The following is a 14,608-nucleotide window of genomic DNA, read 5'->3' on the forward strand; positions in this document are numbered from 1 at the left end:
GCTATTACCTGCCATTATGTGCTTCAGCAGTAGCCATTGGAAGCTGAATATGGGCCAATCGGAGCCCACGCTACCCAGGGCGCGCCTCTGCAGGCAAACCTCAAGAAATACTGGCTGCTTTGTTGTCTATCGTTTTATGCAGCTGGATACAGTTGCCTAGAAATGATGCCAAAGTTCCTGCGTTACGCAAGAATTAATCAAACTGAAGCCCTGCCAAGGAGCACGGACTCTGCTTGGGAAAAAAAGAACCGCCAAATCAAGCAGACGAAGTTTTTGTTTCAGTCAGCACGTTTTACAAAATGGATTGTGCGAGCTCTTTAATTTTATGTCTGATTGGAATATCTTCGGCGATTTTGATTTATGTATGGAAGCTGGTAAACGAAAGAGCAAATATGCCTCCTGGGCCATTTCCCCTCCCAGTCGTTGGAAATCTGCTACAGATGAAGCACAGTGGGATGGCCCAGTCTCTTCAGGAGGTGAGTGTCTTTCGCACAACTGCTGCGGCACGTTTTCGGTATTGTTTAAATATTAAATCATCATTTACTAAACTTTTAAAGAGAGTTTCAAGATTGTCTAAAGGCACGAAAGATGGCCTTGATTTTCAAAAGCTCCTTTCTGGCTTAAAGGCACATTTACAGCCGTATCAACCAGTGCCAGGGCTACAACTACTAACCACCACCCTCCTACTAGTGTGAAAATTCAGACTATTCTAGGCCGCCCAAAGGTAAAAGAATGGTGTCGGTGGAAGGTAATATTCATTTTTAATGTTTATTGAATGATTAAACAACTGTTGTAGTGCTCATCTAAAAATTAGACAACAGCGTCACAATGTGGCAAAAAGTCATTAGAGCCGGGGCTGCGATTTAAGTGCCGGTGTCAAGCACCAGAAACCAGGTGTCAAGCACCAGAAACCACTGGCTCGAAAAAAGAACTGAGTAAAAGGTTAAACTTTGAGAACTAATGCTGCCATATAAAACAAGCATTGGCAAAGTCAAAAGGTCTTACCCTTGAGAACTATTGTCTTTGGCAATGTCTTGAAGCCATACTGTTCTTACGTGCAGCTGCTTTGCAGCATAGCTAAAGCTAAACAAAAAAAACTAAGAAAGCGGTTTGACACAGCCAGGGCGTATGCAGTTTTTTGAAAGTTCGGTACCCATGGCTACTTTGTAGCACTTTAAAAGAAACACATATATATGTATATGCTTTAACCATCCTGCACAGCAGCCACAATACTATACAGCATGGCTACAAATTGAGCAATGTTCATGTTGTACAACATGAACAAAAGCCATTTGCAGCGCCAATAGGTCTCAAAGGTGGGCCCTTTTGGCTTTGCCAATGCTTTTTCATGCTTGGTCTCTAGCAGCTATTCTGTCTCTTCAACTATTGTGACTGGCAGACGCTGTGAATCTAGCCTATCAGTACAAAAAAAAAGTCTCTACTGGAAATTATTTCACATGGCCAATTCAGAGACAGTTTTAATCATAACGAGAAATGAAAATAAGGGAGACCAAAGGAAATAGTAAAGAAAAAGGTTCTTATTTACAAGTAGTTATAACAACACTATAGTACTTTGTATGTAATAGTCACCAAAAGTGGGTTGTGCACTGAACGTGCTAGTGATAGGGAATGGTGCAGTGAAAGAAGACCAAGTGAACGAACACCGTGAACGCTGCAAATAGTTCAACAAAAATGTGGTCCATAACAAGGAAAAGATATACAAGGAAAGTTATTTCAGTGTTTTCCAATTATTTAAACTGACCACATTGGGACCAAAGAAAGATGCTGAGTGGTCAAAGGCGTATCAATCTGTCTGACTTCAAGTCATCATCAGGACCAGGTTACTCAATTTGGGGATAGTGCTGCGTAAGTAGAAGAGAAACAACTGTAAGGACCACGAATGGCCAAGTGGAGAAGAGAAGAAGGCCTAGGATGGCCTCTTAAGAACTCAAAAATGGCCCAGAGTTGATCAGACAACAGTTACCTGAATTGAAGTAGTAAGCGTCCCAAGTGACTGGTGTGGGAACCAGGATGACTGGACAAATCTGGCAAAGGGGGAGAAGGGTAAATTAGTTGGACACGGGTGGTACCGGGATTGCCGGAGTGGTGCTAGCAGGAATAGATCAAGCCCTAAAAAATCATACCAGCTGGCAGTTGAAGCAGGTAGAGACAGGGAGGTTTAATCAATCCCAGGCGCTGGCAATGCTTGAGTTAGCCAGCTTGTGTAGCGTGTGATCTAAAGGAGGTAAGGGATGGCAGAGAGGGCAGGGTTAGAAAGTTAAAGACATGACAGGCAAGTTAAAATGACTGTATCGTCAAAAAGGAAGCCGTTAGGTGTCATATACCTTGGAAGTGTTGATCCTATTTGTGGAAGAAATTCACGGTGACCGAACGTACGGGAGTACGGCGGACTAGCAGAGACGCTGTGCCGCAAGTTGCGGTCACGGTAAAGGAGCAATGAATGATCGGTAAGGACGAGTGCTCACAATTCAGCCCATACCGCTTTGCAGATAGAAGAAGTCCAAGCGGCGGCAGGCAGGGAGAGATTGGTAAGCATGTGGGTCACGTGATGTGTGAGAACTAGCCTGAGAGCTAGCGCATATTACGCGGTGCCCTTGGGGGCAAAAAGAATAGAAGGGAGGTGTTAAGGACCACCTTGTAGCCTGTCAAAACTATAGGCCTTGGTGCAGAAATACAATCAAAGTATTTAGTATAGGGCACATCGTAATCAATTTACATCAATTGTATGACAGAATCATTATTATAAGCAAAGAAACATATAATACATGGTTTATAAACAGTGCAATTGAGACAAATAGGTCCATAGTACCACAAGGGGACTTAAGAAGTAGGGGGGAGGGATTTTATTTATCGTATTATGAAGTTTGTTATTAATAATGGACAAGGCGGTGTGCCACAAAAAAAATCATGGAATTAACATGTATAGAAGATGGATAACATTTTTCATAAGGGATTTTTTAAATAAAAATCGTGAATTGAACCAAACAATAAACACATGGAAGAATACTTGTACATAGGCTTACATATAATACCTATCAAACGGCCATTGGCTGTGAATGGTTACTCCAATTAGAAGGAGCCAGTATAGGCGAGAGGATCATGGCAGAAGAAAACTTTTACATAAGATTACATATAATTCCTATCAAACTGCCATTGGCTGTGAATGGTAACTCTAATTAGAAGGAGCAAGTAAAGGAGGGAGGGCGGGAAGACAGGGAGGAAGAGCAGAAGGTGTTCAGAGCATGGTAAGAATGCTTGATACTGAGGTAAAAGGAAAGTGGGCTAGAGATAAGGTACTTGAAAAAACAGATTAAAACAATGCATACTAGCCTGGGGACACTGAAGTGTCAGGAAGTCTCTATGGTGGTGTTCCACTCATCAAGTGTGTTTAGCCCATTGTTTACAGAGTCGCACCTTGTGAATCAATGGCATTCACACTTGTTGAGGAGTAGACGCATTTGTAATATTGGCTGATCGATGACTTGCCACACCATATCTGTTTTAAAATGGTTATGTTGTTTGCAATGTACAATGAGGGGAGATGACTCAACGTTGCGTCTGATTCAGCTTTTGTGCTGTGAGATCCTTTGTTTGACCATTTGGGTAGTTTGGTCAATGTAGACAAGATTGAAGGGGTAGCGAATGGAGTAGATCACATTCGTGGTCCAGCATTTAGAAAATTGTTTCAGTTGGTAAGAGCGGTCTCTGAAGAGGAAAACTTTTGTGTTAAGTGTGAGTTCACAGACTGAGCAAGTTTGGCATTTGTAGTGCCTCATTGTGGGTGGAAGATCCCATAAGGATGTAATAGTGTGGGGTTGCTTCTTATTGTCCGTCCAGGTGATGGTGTGCACCAATTTATCCGATAGATTGTGCCCTCTTTTGTATTAAAAGAGCAGTGATTCTTGGAAAGATGGCTGATTCTGAAGTATGTGCCAGTTTCTTTTGATCACCTTACTCACTTTGTTACTTGCAGAAATGTATGTTGAAACAAAGGGGATATGTGAATTGGTACGTTTTGGTCAAGGGGCCAAGAAAGCATCCCTGTGGCAATACCATGCCCATTTGCAGGCACGTCATATGAGGCGTTTAGGGTAGCTGCCATAATGTAATTTCTCAGTGAGGAAGGCAGCTTCACAGAAGTAATCCTTACGTAATTTACAATTCCTACGGATGAGGAGGAACTGTCCATATGACAAGCCATCACAAAGGCCGTGTGCATGGTACCTAGTGTACGACAGGAGAGTATTCCTTTTCATCGGTTTGCGAAATAAGGCAGTGCCAATCAATCCATATATGGCGTGGAGGGTTAGGTCAAGGAATGGAAGGCCATTGGATCTAGCCTCTGAGGTGAAGGTCAGGTGCGGTTGGCAGGTCTTGAGTCATGTAAGAAATGATGAAAACTCATCCCGGTGTCCATGCAAGAGTAGAAGAATGTCATCTATGTATCTTCTCCAAAGATGTATCTGTTGCAAGTATGGATTCGTATGTGCAAGGATGTGCGTGGTTCCAGGTTATACACATAGAGAATGACGAAGTTGGCTGCAAAGCATGCCCTCATTCATACTTCCTTGATTTGGAGATAGAAAGTATCCTTGTAAAGGAAGTAGTTGTTATAAAGTGCAATACGAAGTAGATCCATTATGAATACTGAGGGGATTTGTGTGGGTCTGGGTCAAGTGTCCAAGAGTTGTTCAATGGCGGAGAGGCCTTCCCTATGTGGTATGTTGGTGCATAGGGATTCAATATCCAGTTCCACCATCAAAACTGTGTCTTCGTTGTGTGGTATGTCCTCAATAATGCTGATAAGATGGGTGCTGTCCCAAATAAAATATTGTCGTTCAAATGGCATCTATATATTTGCCCAGTGGTTCCAAGATTGACCCACAGCCCGAAACAAACGGTCTTCCTGGTGGTTCTGTGAGGTGTTTGTGGACCTTGGGTAGAATATACAACACTGGTGTTCTGGGATGTAGGTTGTTCAAAAAGGCGTGTTTTTTTTTAGGGCAAGCATGCAAGACCTCTTGTGTATACTTTAGTATATACTTTAGTATATACTTATATGTGTATGTACTTTGTGGACTCTGGAGACCAGCCCTAGGACTTGTCTGCATCTGCGTAGGGACTGTTTTTTGGGCAACTGCCTCTATTTACCTGTCTTGATAGAAAACAACCAGAATAGGTCTGTAAAATACCAGAATTGCTTTCTGCTGAGGGACTTTCTTTTTTTATTTTTCTTGCAACTACCTCTATTTAACTGTCTTGGTGGAAAACCACCAGCAGAGGTCAGTAAAATAAAATAATCACTTTTGCATTCTTTAGATTCCAGTCCATAGAAATCGTCATTCCACAAGCACCTGTACACCATAAGTTCTTCTCCCAAGAGACACTTTATCGCTACAATCGACTATTCCCTAGTGTCTCTTTCATTTTTTCAACAAATATCAGGCTATCACCTAGGAGACAAAGAGGATAGTGACCTCCCAGGAGGTTCTAAACCAAGCACTGCCAGACAAGTGTATTCCAAAGCCAGTAGGTATGCACGCATTCCATACTATCAACTTAAAAAATAAATAAGTCATCTGTAGCTAACTCCGGGGAGGTGCTCCTGGCAGCAAAAGAACAGCTAATCGTGCTTGACTACCCAACTGGAAACTCCACCTATACATGGGAAACCTTCAAGACCACATTTGCGAACACCCATTCATCTTTAGTCCGATACTGTCCGTTTAATGAACCCATGGCCGAAGGGAAGGCCCCAAGTGCACAGAGGACCATCCTGAAACATCTTAAAAAATCTGTGAATAAACTATCGAGATTACTGAGGCTAGGGCCAGGGGACAAGAGCCTGCTACAACAGCTCTGAAATAGCAAAGACGAGCTCATGAAATTCAAATGGGACATGAACAGACAAAACGAAAATGAAATTTGGGCCAAACTTTACCATGATTCTAAAGAAAATAATAGTGCCCGATTTTTTCTAACAATAGATAAAATCTTAAAATCAGCACATGGCGGCTTGACCGCAACCATCACAGAAAACACTTGGGCACTGCACTTAGAATCTCATTTTTGCCAACAAACATCTGTATTTTTGGCTTCCAAGGACAATCAGCCAACATTTCTAACCCATACCGTGATGACTGCCATGGTCGAGGCAAATGAAATCGATGCAGTCAAGGTCAGGGATGAAATCTCTACAGGGAGGAGAGATGGAGTGCCCGGGCCATATGGGATTTCCCCAGCACTTTTTAAACAAGATCCAAATACTGGTCAGAAATTCTTACTCCTCTCTTAAACTCTGTCAGACTGTTTGGGTACCTACCGGCATCATGGAAAGGCACCATTAGTACACCAATGTATAAAGCAGGAGACAAAACCCAACCAAAGAACTGCCACCTGATTGCACTGTTAGATGTTGAGGCAAAATGTTTTGCAGGAACTTTACTATCAGAGCTGCTAGGATGGGCATCAGAGCACAACATAATTCCCCCTTGTCGGACAGGTTTTTCCAGGGAGACTACAACAAATCTTTTAGCAATGTCATTACTTATCGACAAGGTGAAATTAACTAAACAAATCTTGCATTTCTACTTTGTGGATTTTAAGGAGGCCTTTGACAACACTGATCAAGCTAACCTGTGGAGGAAATTGGCTCTCTGGGGGATCCCTTTTTTTAAGTGAGATTTGTTATAATTTATTGATTTCTGACCTTCATTCAGTCCAAGTATCATTGTATTGAATTTTAAAATCAAATATTCCTCTTTTTTAATCAACTGAGCTTCCAAATCACCACCTCTGGGATGTGGGAACTCAGCGCTCTGCTGAAGAAACCATCAGCGAAGCCCAAAGAACTCAAAAACTACCGCCCCATCTCGCTCCTCGCGTTTCCGGCCAGTCATCGAGAAGACCGTCAACAAGCAGCTGGCCGCCTTCCTCGAAACGAACGGATCCCTCGACCTCTCGCAGTCTGGCTTCCGGGCCAACCACAGCACAGAGACCGCCCTCATCGCAGCCACCGATGACATCCGAGCCCTGCTCGACAACGGAGAAACAGCGGCCCTCATCCTCCTGGACCTCTCCGCGGCATTCAACACTGTCTGCCACCGCACCCTAGTGCAGCGCCTCAGCAACGTCGGAATCCAGGAGAAGGCACTAGAATGGATCATCTCCTTCCTCACCGGAAGGACACAGAGAGTCCGCCTCCCCCCATTCAGATCAGAAGCCACCGAAGTCATCTGCGGCGTTCCTCAAGGCTCCTCGCTCAGCCCCACCCTCTTCAATGTCTACATGAGCCCCCTTGAGGCCATCGCACGCCAACACAACCTCAACATCATCTCCTACGCCGACGACATCCAGCTGATCCTCTCCCTCACCAACAACCCCGCCACCGCCAGAAACAACCTACACGAAGGGATGAAAGATGTAGCCGAGTGGATGTTGAAAAGCCGCCTGAAACTGAACTCAGACAAGACGGAAGTCCTCATCCTGGGATCGTCACCCTCCGCCTGGGACGACTCCTGGTGGCCCCCCGCCCTGAGCAGCGCACCCAAACCAACAGAAACGCACGCAACCTGGGCTTCGTCCTGGACTCCTCCCTCTCCATGACCAGACAAGTCAACGCCGTCTCCTCGTCGTGCTTCAACATCCTACGCATGCTACGTAAGATCTTCCGGTGGATCCCCACCGAGACCAGGAAGACGGTCACCCAGGCCCTCGTCACCAGCCGACTGGACTACGGCAATGCCCTCTACGCCGGAACCACCGCCAAGCTCCAGAAGAGACTCCAGCGGATCCAGAACGCCTCAGCAAGACTCATCCTCGACATCCCCGACACAGCCACATCTCCGGACACCTGAGAGACCTGCACTGGCTCCCGGTCAACAAGAGAATCACCTTCAGCCTCCTCACCCACGCACGCAAAGCCTTACACAACCAAGGCCCAAGATACCTCAACAGCTGCCTCAACTTCTACACTCCCACACGCCAGCTTCGATCAACCAGCCACGCTCTCGCCGCCGTCCCCCGCATCCGAAGAGCCACCACAGGAGGAAGGTCCTTCCCCTACCTGGCCGCCCAGGCTGTGAACTCCCTCCCGACCCACCTCCGCGTGACCCAAGACCACCTCGCCTTCAGGAAGCAGCTCAAGACCTGGCTGTTCGAGCAGTAGCGGACCCCCCCCCCAAGCGCCTTGAGACCCTCCGGGTGAGTAGTGCGCTATATAAATGCAGTGATTGATTGATTGATTGATTGATTGAATGACACTAAGTACATTCCAATGAAAGTCCTTTTCAGAATGTTTCAATTCACAGAAATGGTTGACCATTGGGCAGATGATGAATAGGTCCGCTATTTGTGTTGTACCATGCGTTGTTTAATTTCTAGATTGGATTCCTTTTTTTTTTCTTTTTTTCCTTTTTTTTGTTTTGAGAATTTGATATTGGTACAAAATTAGCATAAACATCATATCATACATTATTACAACTGGCGATATTAAAATAGAAAACACAATAAATACACAGGTATATAGTTACACGTGCTTCCATGATTGGGGGAATAATATAAAACCACTATACACATAAATAGATTGCACCTATATATATTAGTTTATCACTGCACTCGTGTATCTCTCCAGATTTTCAAGGGTGCCCATATATTTATCCCCAGCTCACGTGTTTTTCTGCACTTGGATTCATATAAGGCATACTCTATATTATGTATACCCAAGAGTCTGGTCAGCCACATCTGGAAAGACGGGGCAACTGTATCCTTCAATGCAGCTGATATAAGAATACGAAAGACTGCCACCGATATACATATAAAAGCTTCCGTCTCTATCTTTAGTCCCAACTTACTTTCACTTACTAAGATCATTAAGGTTGGGGATAGACTGATCTTAACGCCTAGCAGCCCCTCCCAGAATGTCTCGATCTCCCTTAACTTAGCTTAACTTATCACACTGATGAAACATGTTTAGGAGATCAGCCGGACCTTTCGAGCATCTGGGACACCTATTATCTTCCCTCTTACCCCACTCAAACAGTTTAGAGGGTGTGTAATAAAGATTAAATAGCGTTTTGAAGTGTTGCGCTTTTAAATTAGAGGAGCGGAGAATCCTTTTATCCATTTGTAGAGCTTTATCCAGGTCTACATCTGGGTCTTCTAATTTTGCGGCCCAGGAAACTTCATTTTTTTCCAGATCATCTTGGATCTCAGACATTAAAGTTTTATACATGATTTTGATCCTGCCACCCCCTTTTAACAAGTATTCCAGTATGCTACACCTATTACCAGAGAAAATCCGGGGTCTTTTAGCTTGAAGTGTTTGGGAGACCTGAGCATACTTAAAACCTTGATTACTAGGGATACTATATCTCTGCTGTAAATCCTCGAAGCTTCTCACATCTTCCCCCTCCATAATGTCTCCCACTGTCTGGATTCCCTGCTGCTCCCAATATTTCCACATGCCATCAGTGCTTAGATTTGGAAAGAGCCCTGACTTCCACAGAGGTGTATGATAGTTAATCTTTGGGATTGCTAATAGCTTTTGTATTGATTTCCACATCCCCCAGGCGCTGTCCATTATCTTGGATCACATTTTCTTAAAATACCGCGGCTCCTTTTTTCTCAGTAAGACCCCTGCCGCCTCCCTCCCTAATATTAATTCATATATTGAGGGGGGCTTTGATTACTATGTGGAACATATGGTTCATTTGTAGAAGGATCAAATAGAAATGCCATTTGGGTTAGCAGACAGGCCCAGAGTAAATATCTTACATTAGGGATTCCCAGACCTCCCAATTCCTGCCGAAGGGACATAAATTTTAGAGAGCGTCTAACCGTACCATATTGCCATAAAAAGTTCATAAATATGGCTTCTATTGATTTAATCAGTTTCTCATCCATTAAAAATGGAATAGCGCGAAACAGGTAAAGGATTTTAGGGAGCGTTATCATTTTCAGGACATTAGATCTCCCTATTATTGACAGGTGTACTGTGTCCATTCTTTTAAGGTCTACCTCCATTGATTTTAACACTGGGGTAAAATTATCCCTAATAATGAGTTCCGGTGCCGCATTAATCGTTATTCCCAGGTATACTGCAGAATTTACATATCTCAGGTCTGATTTGACAATATTCTGCGTACAGATTACCTGGGTTTTCCCCTCAATTAAGCGATATCCTGAATACCTCCCGAATACCTTTGTAATTTCGACGAGTACACGTAAGGCTAAGTCTGGTTCCACAGAAATAACTGCCAAGTAATCGGCGTATGCCAATATTTTGGTCTCAAATCCATTTGTGATGACAGGTTTTATCTCTGCGTTGCATAATATCTGCTTTATTAATGGGTCTATATAGAGCATAAACAGGATGGGTGACCAGGGACATCCCTGCCGTGTCCCCCTTGTTATACGGATTTTATCCGAGCTTTCACCCATCAGCTGAACCTTGGCAACTGGAACAGAGTACATGGCTTCAATAGCAGTCTGAATTCTTGGTCCAAACACTCTTCCCTCCAGTACCTCCAGAGATGTTTCCACCTAATGCGGTCAAACGCTTTTTCCTCATTGAGGATGATCGTTGCCCCCCCCCCCTGTGGCAGCATGGAAATCAAATAGAGATATTGCTTGTCTTATATGGTCAGTAGTTCCCCGGCCTGGATGAAGCCATGCTGCCAAGGGGAGACCAGACCCCCAATGACCTTCCCCAACCAGTTAGCCAGGATTTTAGCATAGATTTCATTATCCATGTTTGTAAGTGAAATAGGCCTGTAGGACCCGGGATTTTCTTTTGGCTTCCCTTTCTTGTGGAGTACCACTATGTTTGTATCCTTCCATGTTTCGCGTATTTTGCCCATATTCATTATCCAATTAAATAGGTCTAAAAGCATTGGGGCTACCTCACATGAAACACATTTATAAACCTCTAATGGGATGCCGTCAGGCCCTGCTGCCTTGCAAGGTGCTAGCTCTTGCAGTGCTTCCAGTACTTTACTAATTGCTAGGTCTATTTCCAAAATTTCCCTTTCCAGCCCGTTCAGTTTAGTGCCTTCCTCACCATATTCCCCCTGTGGCATCTCTGCAGCTGTCTCTTCCTGATATAATGTTTGGTAATAGTTTTTAAAAACATTTAAAATATCCTGTGGTTCAACATAATCCTGACTATTCTCATGGATACTAGATATTACATTTTTAGTAGCACCCTCTCTGATCCGGAGTGCGAGCGTCCTCCCAGCCTGTTCTCCTGTTTCCTACATCCTGCATCTATAAGCTTGATATTCGAGGCAGCCTTTTTAGCCATTTGTTCATTTTTTTCTGCTTTGAGAGAGCTAATTCTTGATTGAATTTCCTTCCCTTCTTTTCCCTGCAGGATATCTTGTTGTGTTGCTCTTCTGCTACTACCAGTTGACCTAATAACTGATCCTTCTCTGCCAGAATCTTTTTCCTGAGCTGGGCAGCATAGCTGATGGTCTTGCCTCTGAGCGCTGCCTTGAACGCATCCCAGACACTATTTCTGGACGCGCTGAACCGTTTAGCATAAAAGAATTGCCAGATCCATTTCTTCATATGCTCCACATATAAACTACCCGCTATTAATTTCCTATCAAAATTCCAGACCCAGTGCTTTCTTGCTGGCATTAAGATGTCATAGCTCAAAACTAGCGGACTATGATCTGATAACATTTTTGGTAAGTTCCGGATATTCACTTTACTCAGTTCTGTGGACAAAGTAAAAAAAGAATCCAATTTCGTATACTTCTGAAATGGATAGGAAAAATAAGTAAACCCAGGATTACCGGGCTCCTTGTTCCCCCACACATCTGTTAACCCGTGTGATTGCATCATGGAACAAAGAGCCTGGAATACCCTTGGCTTCTGGCCCAAGTACAGAGTTTTCTTCACGAGGTCAGCTGATATATTTAAATCCCCACATACCACAATAGGGGTGGGCCAGCCGATCAGTTCCTTCTCTAAGAATTCAAAGATCTCCGGGTCATCTTGGTTAGAACCGTATATCCCGCAAATTGTGATGCCAAAATTAATTTCAACCAGTGCCCATCGCCCTAATGTATCGGCCCTGGAGCGCTTTGTGTCCCAAGTCCCACCTTCCCTAGAATGGCTACCCCTCTTACTGTGGAAGTCTGAGAGGAACAGGACAAAATATCTTAACCTCTTAGATTTAACAGATTTTTTTTGCCCAAGGCAGATGCGTTTCTTGTAAACATAAAACATCCATATGCTCTGATTTAACAATCTCGGCCAATCTACGCCTTTTTTTCCAGTCATTTAGTCCCCCGATATTCAAAGAGCATATATTAAGATTCTTCATTCTTCTATTTACAACATTCCTTCGTTTTTTGCACCAGAAAAAAACATACACAGCCCATAATATATGATTCACCTCCAAGAATAAGACTGCATTTGTACCAAAAATTCTCTTTTTTTAACTTTTCCCCCCTCCTTACCCCCCTGCTACTCTTACTCCCCCTAGACCCCCCAGTACCCCCCCACCCCACTGTCCTCCTCCCCTTCCCACCCCCCGCTCCCTCACTCGTGAAGCGCTCAGACCTAGGTCTGTGCTTGTGATGCTTGCAGCAGTAGCAGTGTGGACCTCCTTACCCAGTTACATTTTAACTTTCCAGTTCCCCTTTTTCCACACCCTAGAATCAATACACACACATATGTGACAAAACGAACCACTCTTATCCCCCTAGCTCAGACCAGAAGAGAGATTCCTCATCATCCCTGCCAAGTTCTCTAGCTACCCAGGGAGTCTAGATATTCTTGTGCCTTCACTTCTGATGAAAAATACCGTGTCCGTCCTTCATTTATTATCTTAAGTTGCGCAGGATTAATGAGGTATATTTAAATGTTCTTGTCCTGGAAAGGTTTAATCAGTTGCCTCAGCCTCCAGCATCTCTCAACCGTTGTATGGCAATAGTCCCAGTGGACAAAAAACGTGACTCCTCCACTAGACCTTCTTGCATCTGGTTTTGCTTTTTCGGATATCGCCTGCCGTAGGATAAAGTTCCCCAAAAAGATTAGGATCGCTCTTGGCTTATCTCCTCCTCTTGAATCACGACATATTTTAAAGGGGGTACGGTGTGCCCTCTGAATTTCTGCTGACCAGTTCCAGTCCGGGAACTCAGGGAAGGCCGACTCAAATAACTTTATCATATAAGCCCTGACGTCTGACCCCTCCACTCCCTCTGGAAGTCCCAACACCCTGAGATTATTTCTTCTGAGCCTGTTTTCCATATCCTCCAGGTTCCACTGAATATCGATGACCTGGGCGCTTTGGGATCCCACTTTAGTGGCGGCTGCAGCAGCCTCAGATTCTGTCGCGACGATCCACTCTTCGAGATTTGAGACCCTATCTTCTACATTGACGCAGGCCTTAGACAGTTTCCTTACCACGCCCTGCATCTTCCTCATCGCTGCTTGAGATTTGCGACTATCTTGCCGTGTTTCCTCCCTGGAAGCGAGGATTGCTTGATGAATCACTTAAAGGAGCGAGGGATGGGTCGTTGGAATTTCAGTGTTAGCATTAGGACTACCCTGTAGTGGCATAGAGGATGAATGATCCCAGATTAAGTCCCATATATGTTGCTCATGTATTTTTAGTTGGATGTTGGGTCTTATAGCTGTTCCCGGGGGTTCTTGTTCCTGGATACCACTTTGGCAAAGGCATACAGAGTTATGCTGAACCTCCCATCATACACCTCGCCTGCACAGATCGGTCTCGAGTTTGGCCTAACAAAGCAACTCCTTGGAAGGTGAGGCTCGTACATTAAGTGCTGGCACGAAATCAAGAACTCACCAAGAAACACACTAAACCACCAGCCCTGGCAGGAACTGAGTAACACATCCATCTCACCGGCCAAAGCCTATTTGGAGGAATCACGGCCATTACAGGTTTAGCCAAACTATGCGAAGTTCCATCAAGGCACTCACACTTTAAGGTTGTTGTAAACAAGGTTATCAAGAAGTTTTCCTTTTATAGAGGATAAGGCCACACTATCACACAAGAGCCATGCGTGGATGACTTTAAGCAGCTACAAATTATTTGGAGCACAGGCATACTTTGACCTGGGGTACTCCTGGTAGTCAAAAGAATCCTTTTTAAAATACAGGTTAGGAATCCTTCCTGCTATTCCACACCTTCCACCGTAGCTGAGAGATAATTGCGGGAAATTATGCAGGCTATGCAGAGACGGAAATGAAGACATCGAACATTTAATATGCTCCTGCATTAATCTAAAAGAGGAAATGGCAGACCTTCTACAAAGCCACTTTAATGAACGCGGCATATGGTCCCGGAGACAAGCAGTGCTTGCTTGCTTCAACCCAAGTGACCCGCGGCTAAATGGGAAGTTATTCAAGTTCTTGAAATTAGGTACTTACTTACCAACAGTGAATTTGTGTCTAATATTTCCCAACTGCTAGAGGTATTTTTCAGGGAAAACACTGGGACAGCATCTCCGCTGACCATCTGGGATACGATGAAAGCCTTTGTTAGAGGCATTACCCAGCAATATATATGGCAGCAAAACAAACAACAAAAAAGTGATATGGAGACACTAGT

At 44.2% G+C, this 14,608-nt stretch overlaps 1 protein-coding gene across 1 annotated transcript in view; it reads left to right on the forward strand.

Annotated features, from left to right (window-relative positions):
• The first annotated feature begins 241 nt into the window (after positions 1–241).
• The window catches only part of LOC144781943 (cytochrome P450 2G1-like), a 298,644-nt gene continuing 284,277 nt past the window's right edge, over positions 242–14,608 (forward strand). The window contains exon 1 of the mRNA XM_078661036.1: positions 242–476. Coding sequence (XP_078517162.1) covers positions 300–476 — 177 coding nt within the window. The 5' untranslated portion in view covers positions 242–299. The remainder of the gene's footprint in view (positions 477–14,608) is intronic.

Source organism: Lissotriton helveticus, chromosome 9 (genome assembly GCF_964261635.1).
Source record: "Lissotriton helveticus chromosome 9, aLisHel1.1, whole genome shotgun sequence".
NCBI classification, from domain to species: domain Eukaryota; kingdom Metazoa; phylum Chordata; class Amphibia; order Caudata; family Salamandridae; genus Lissotriton; species Lissotriton helveticus.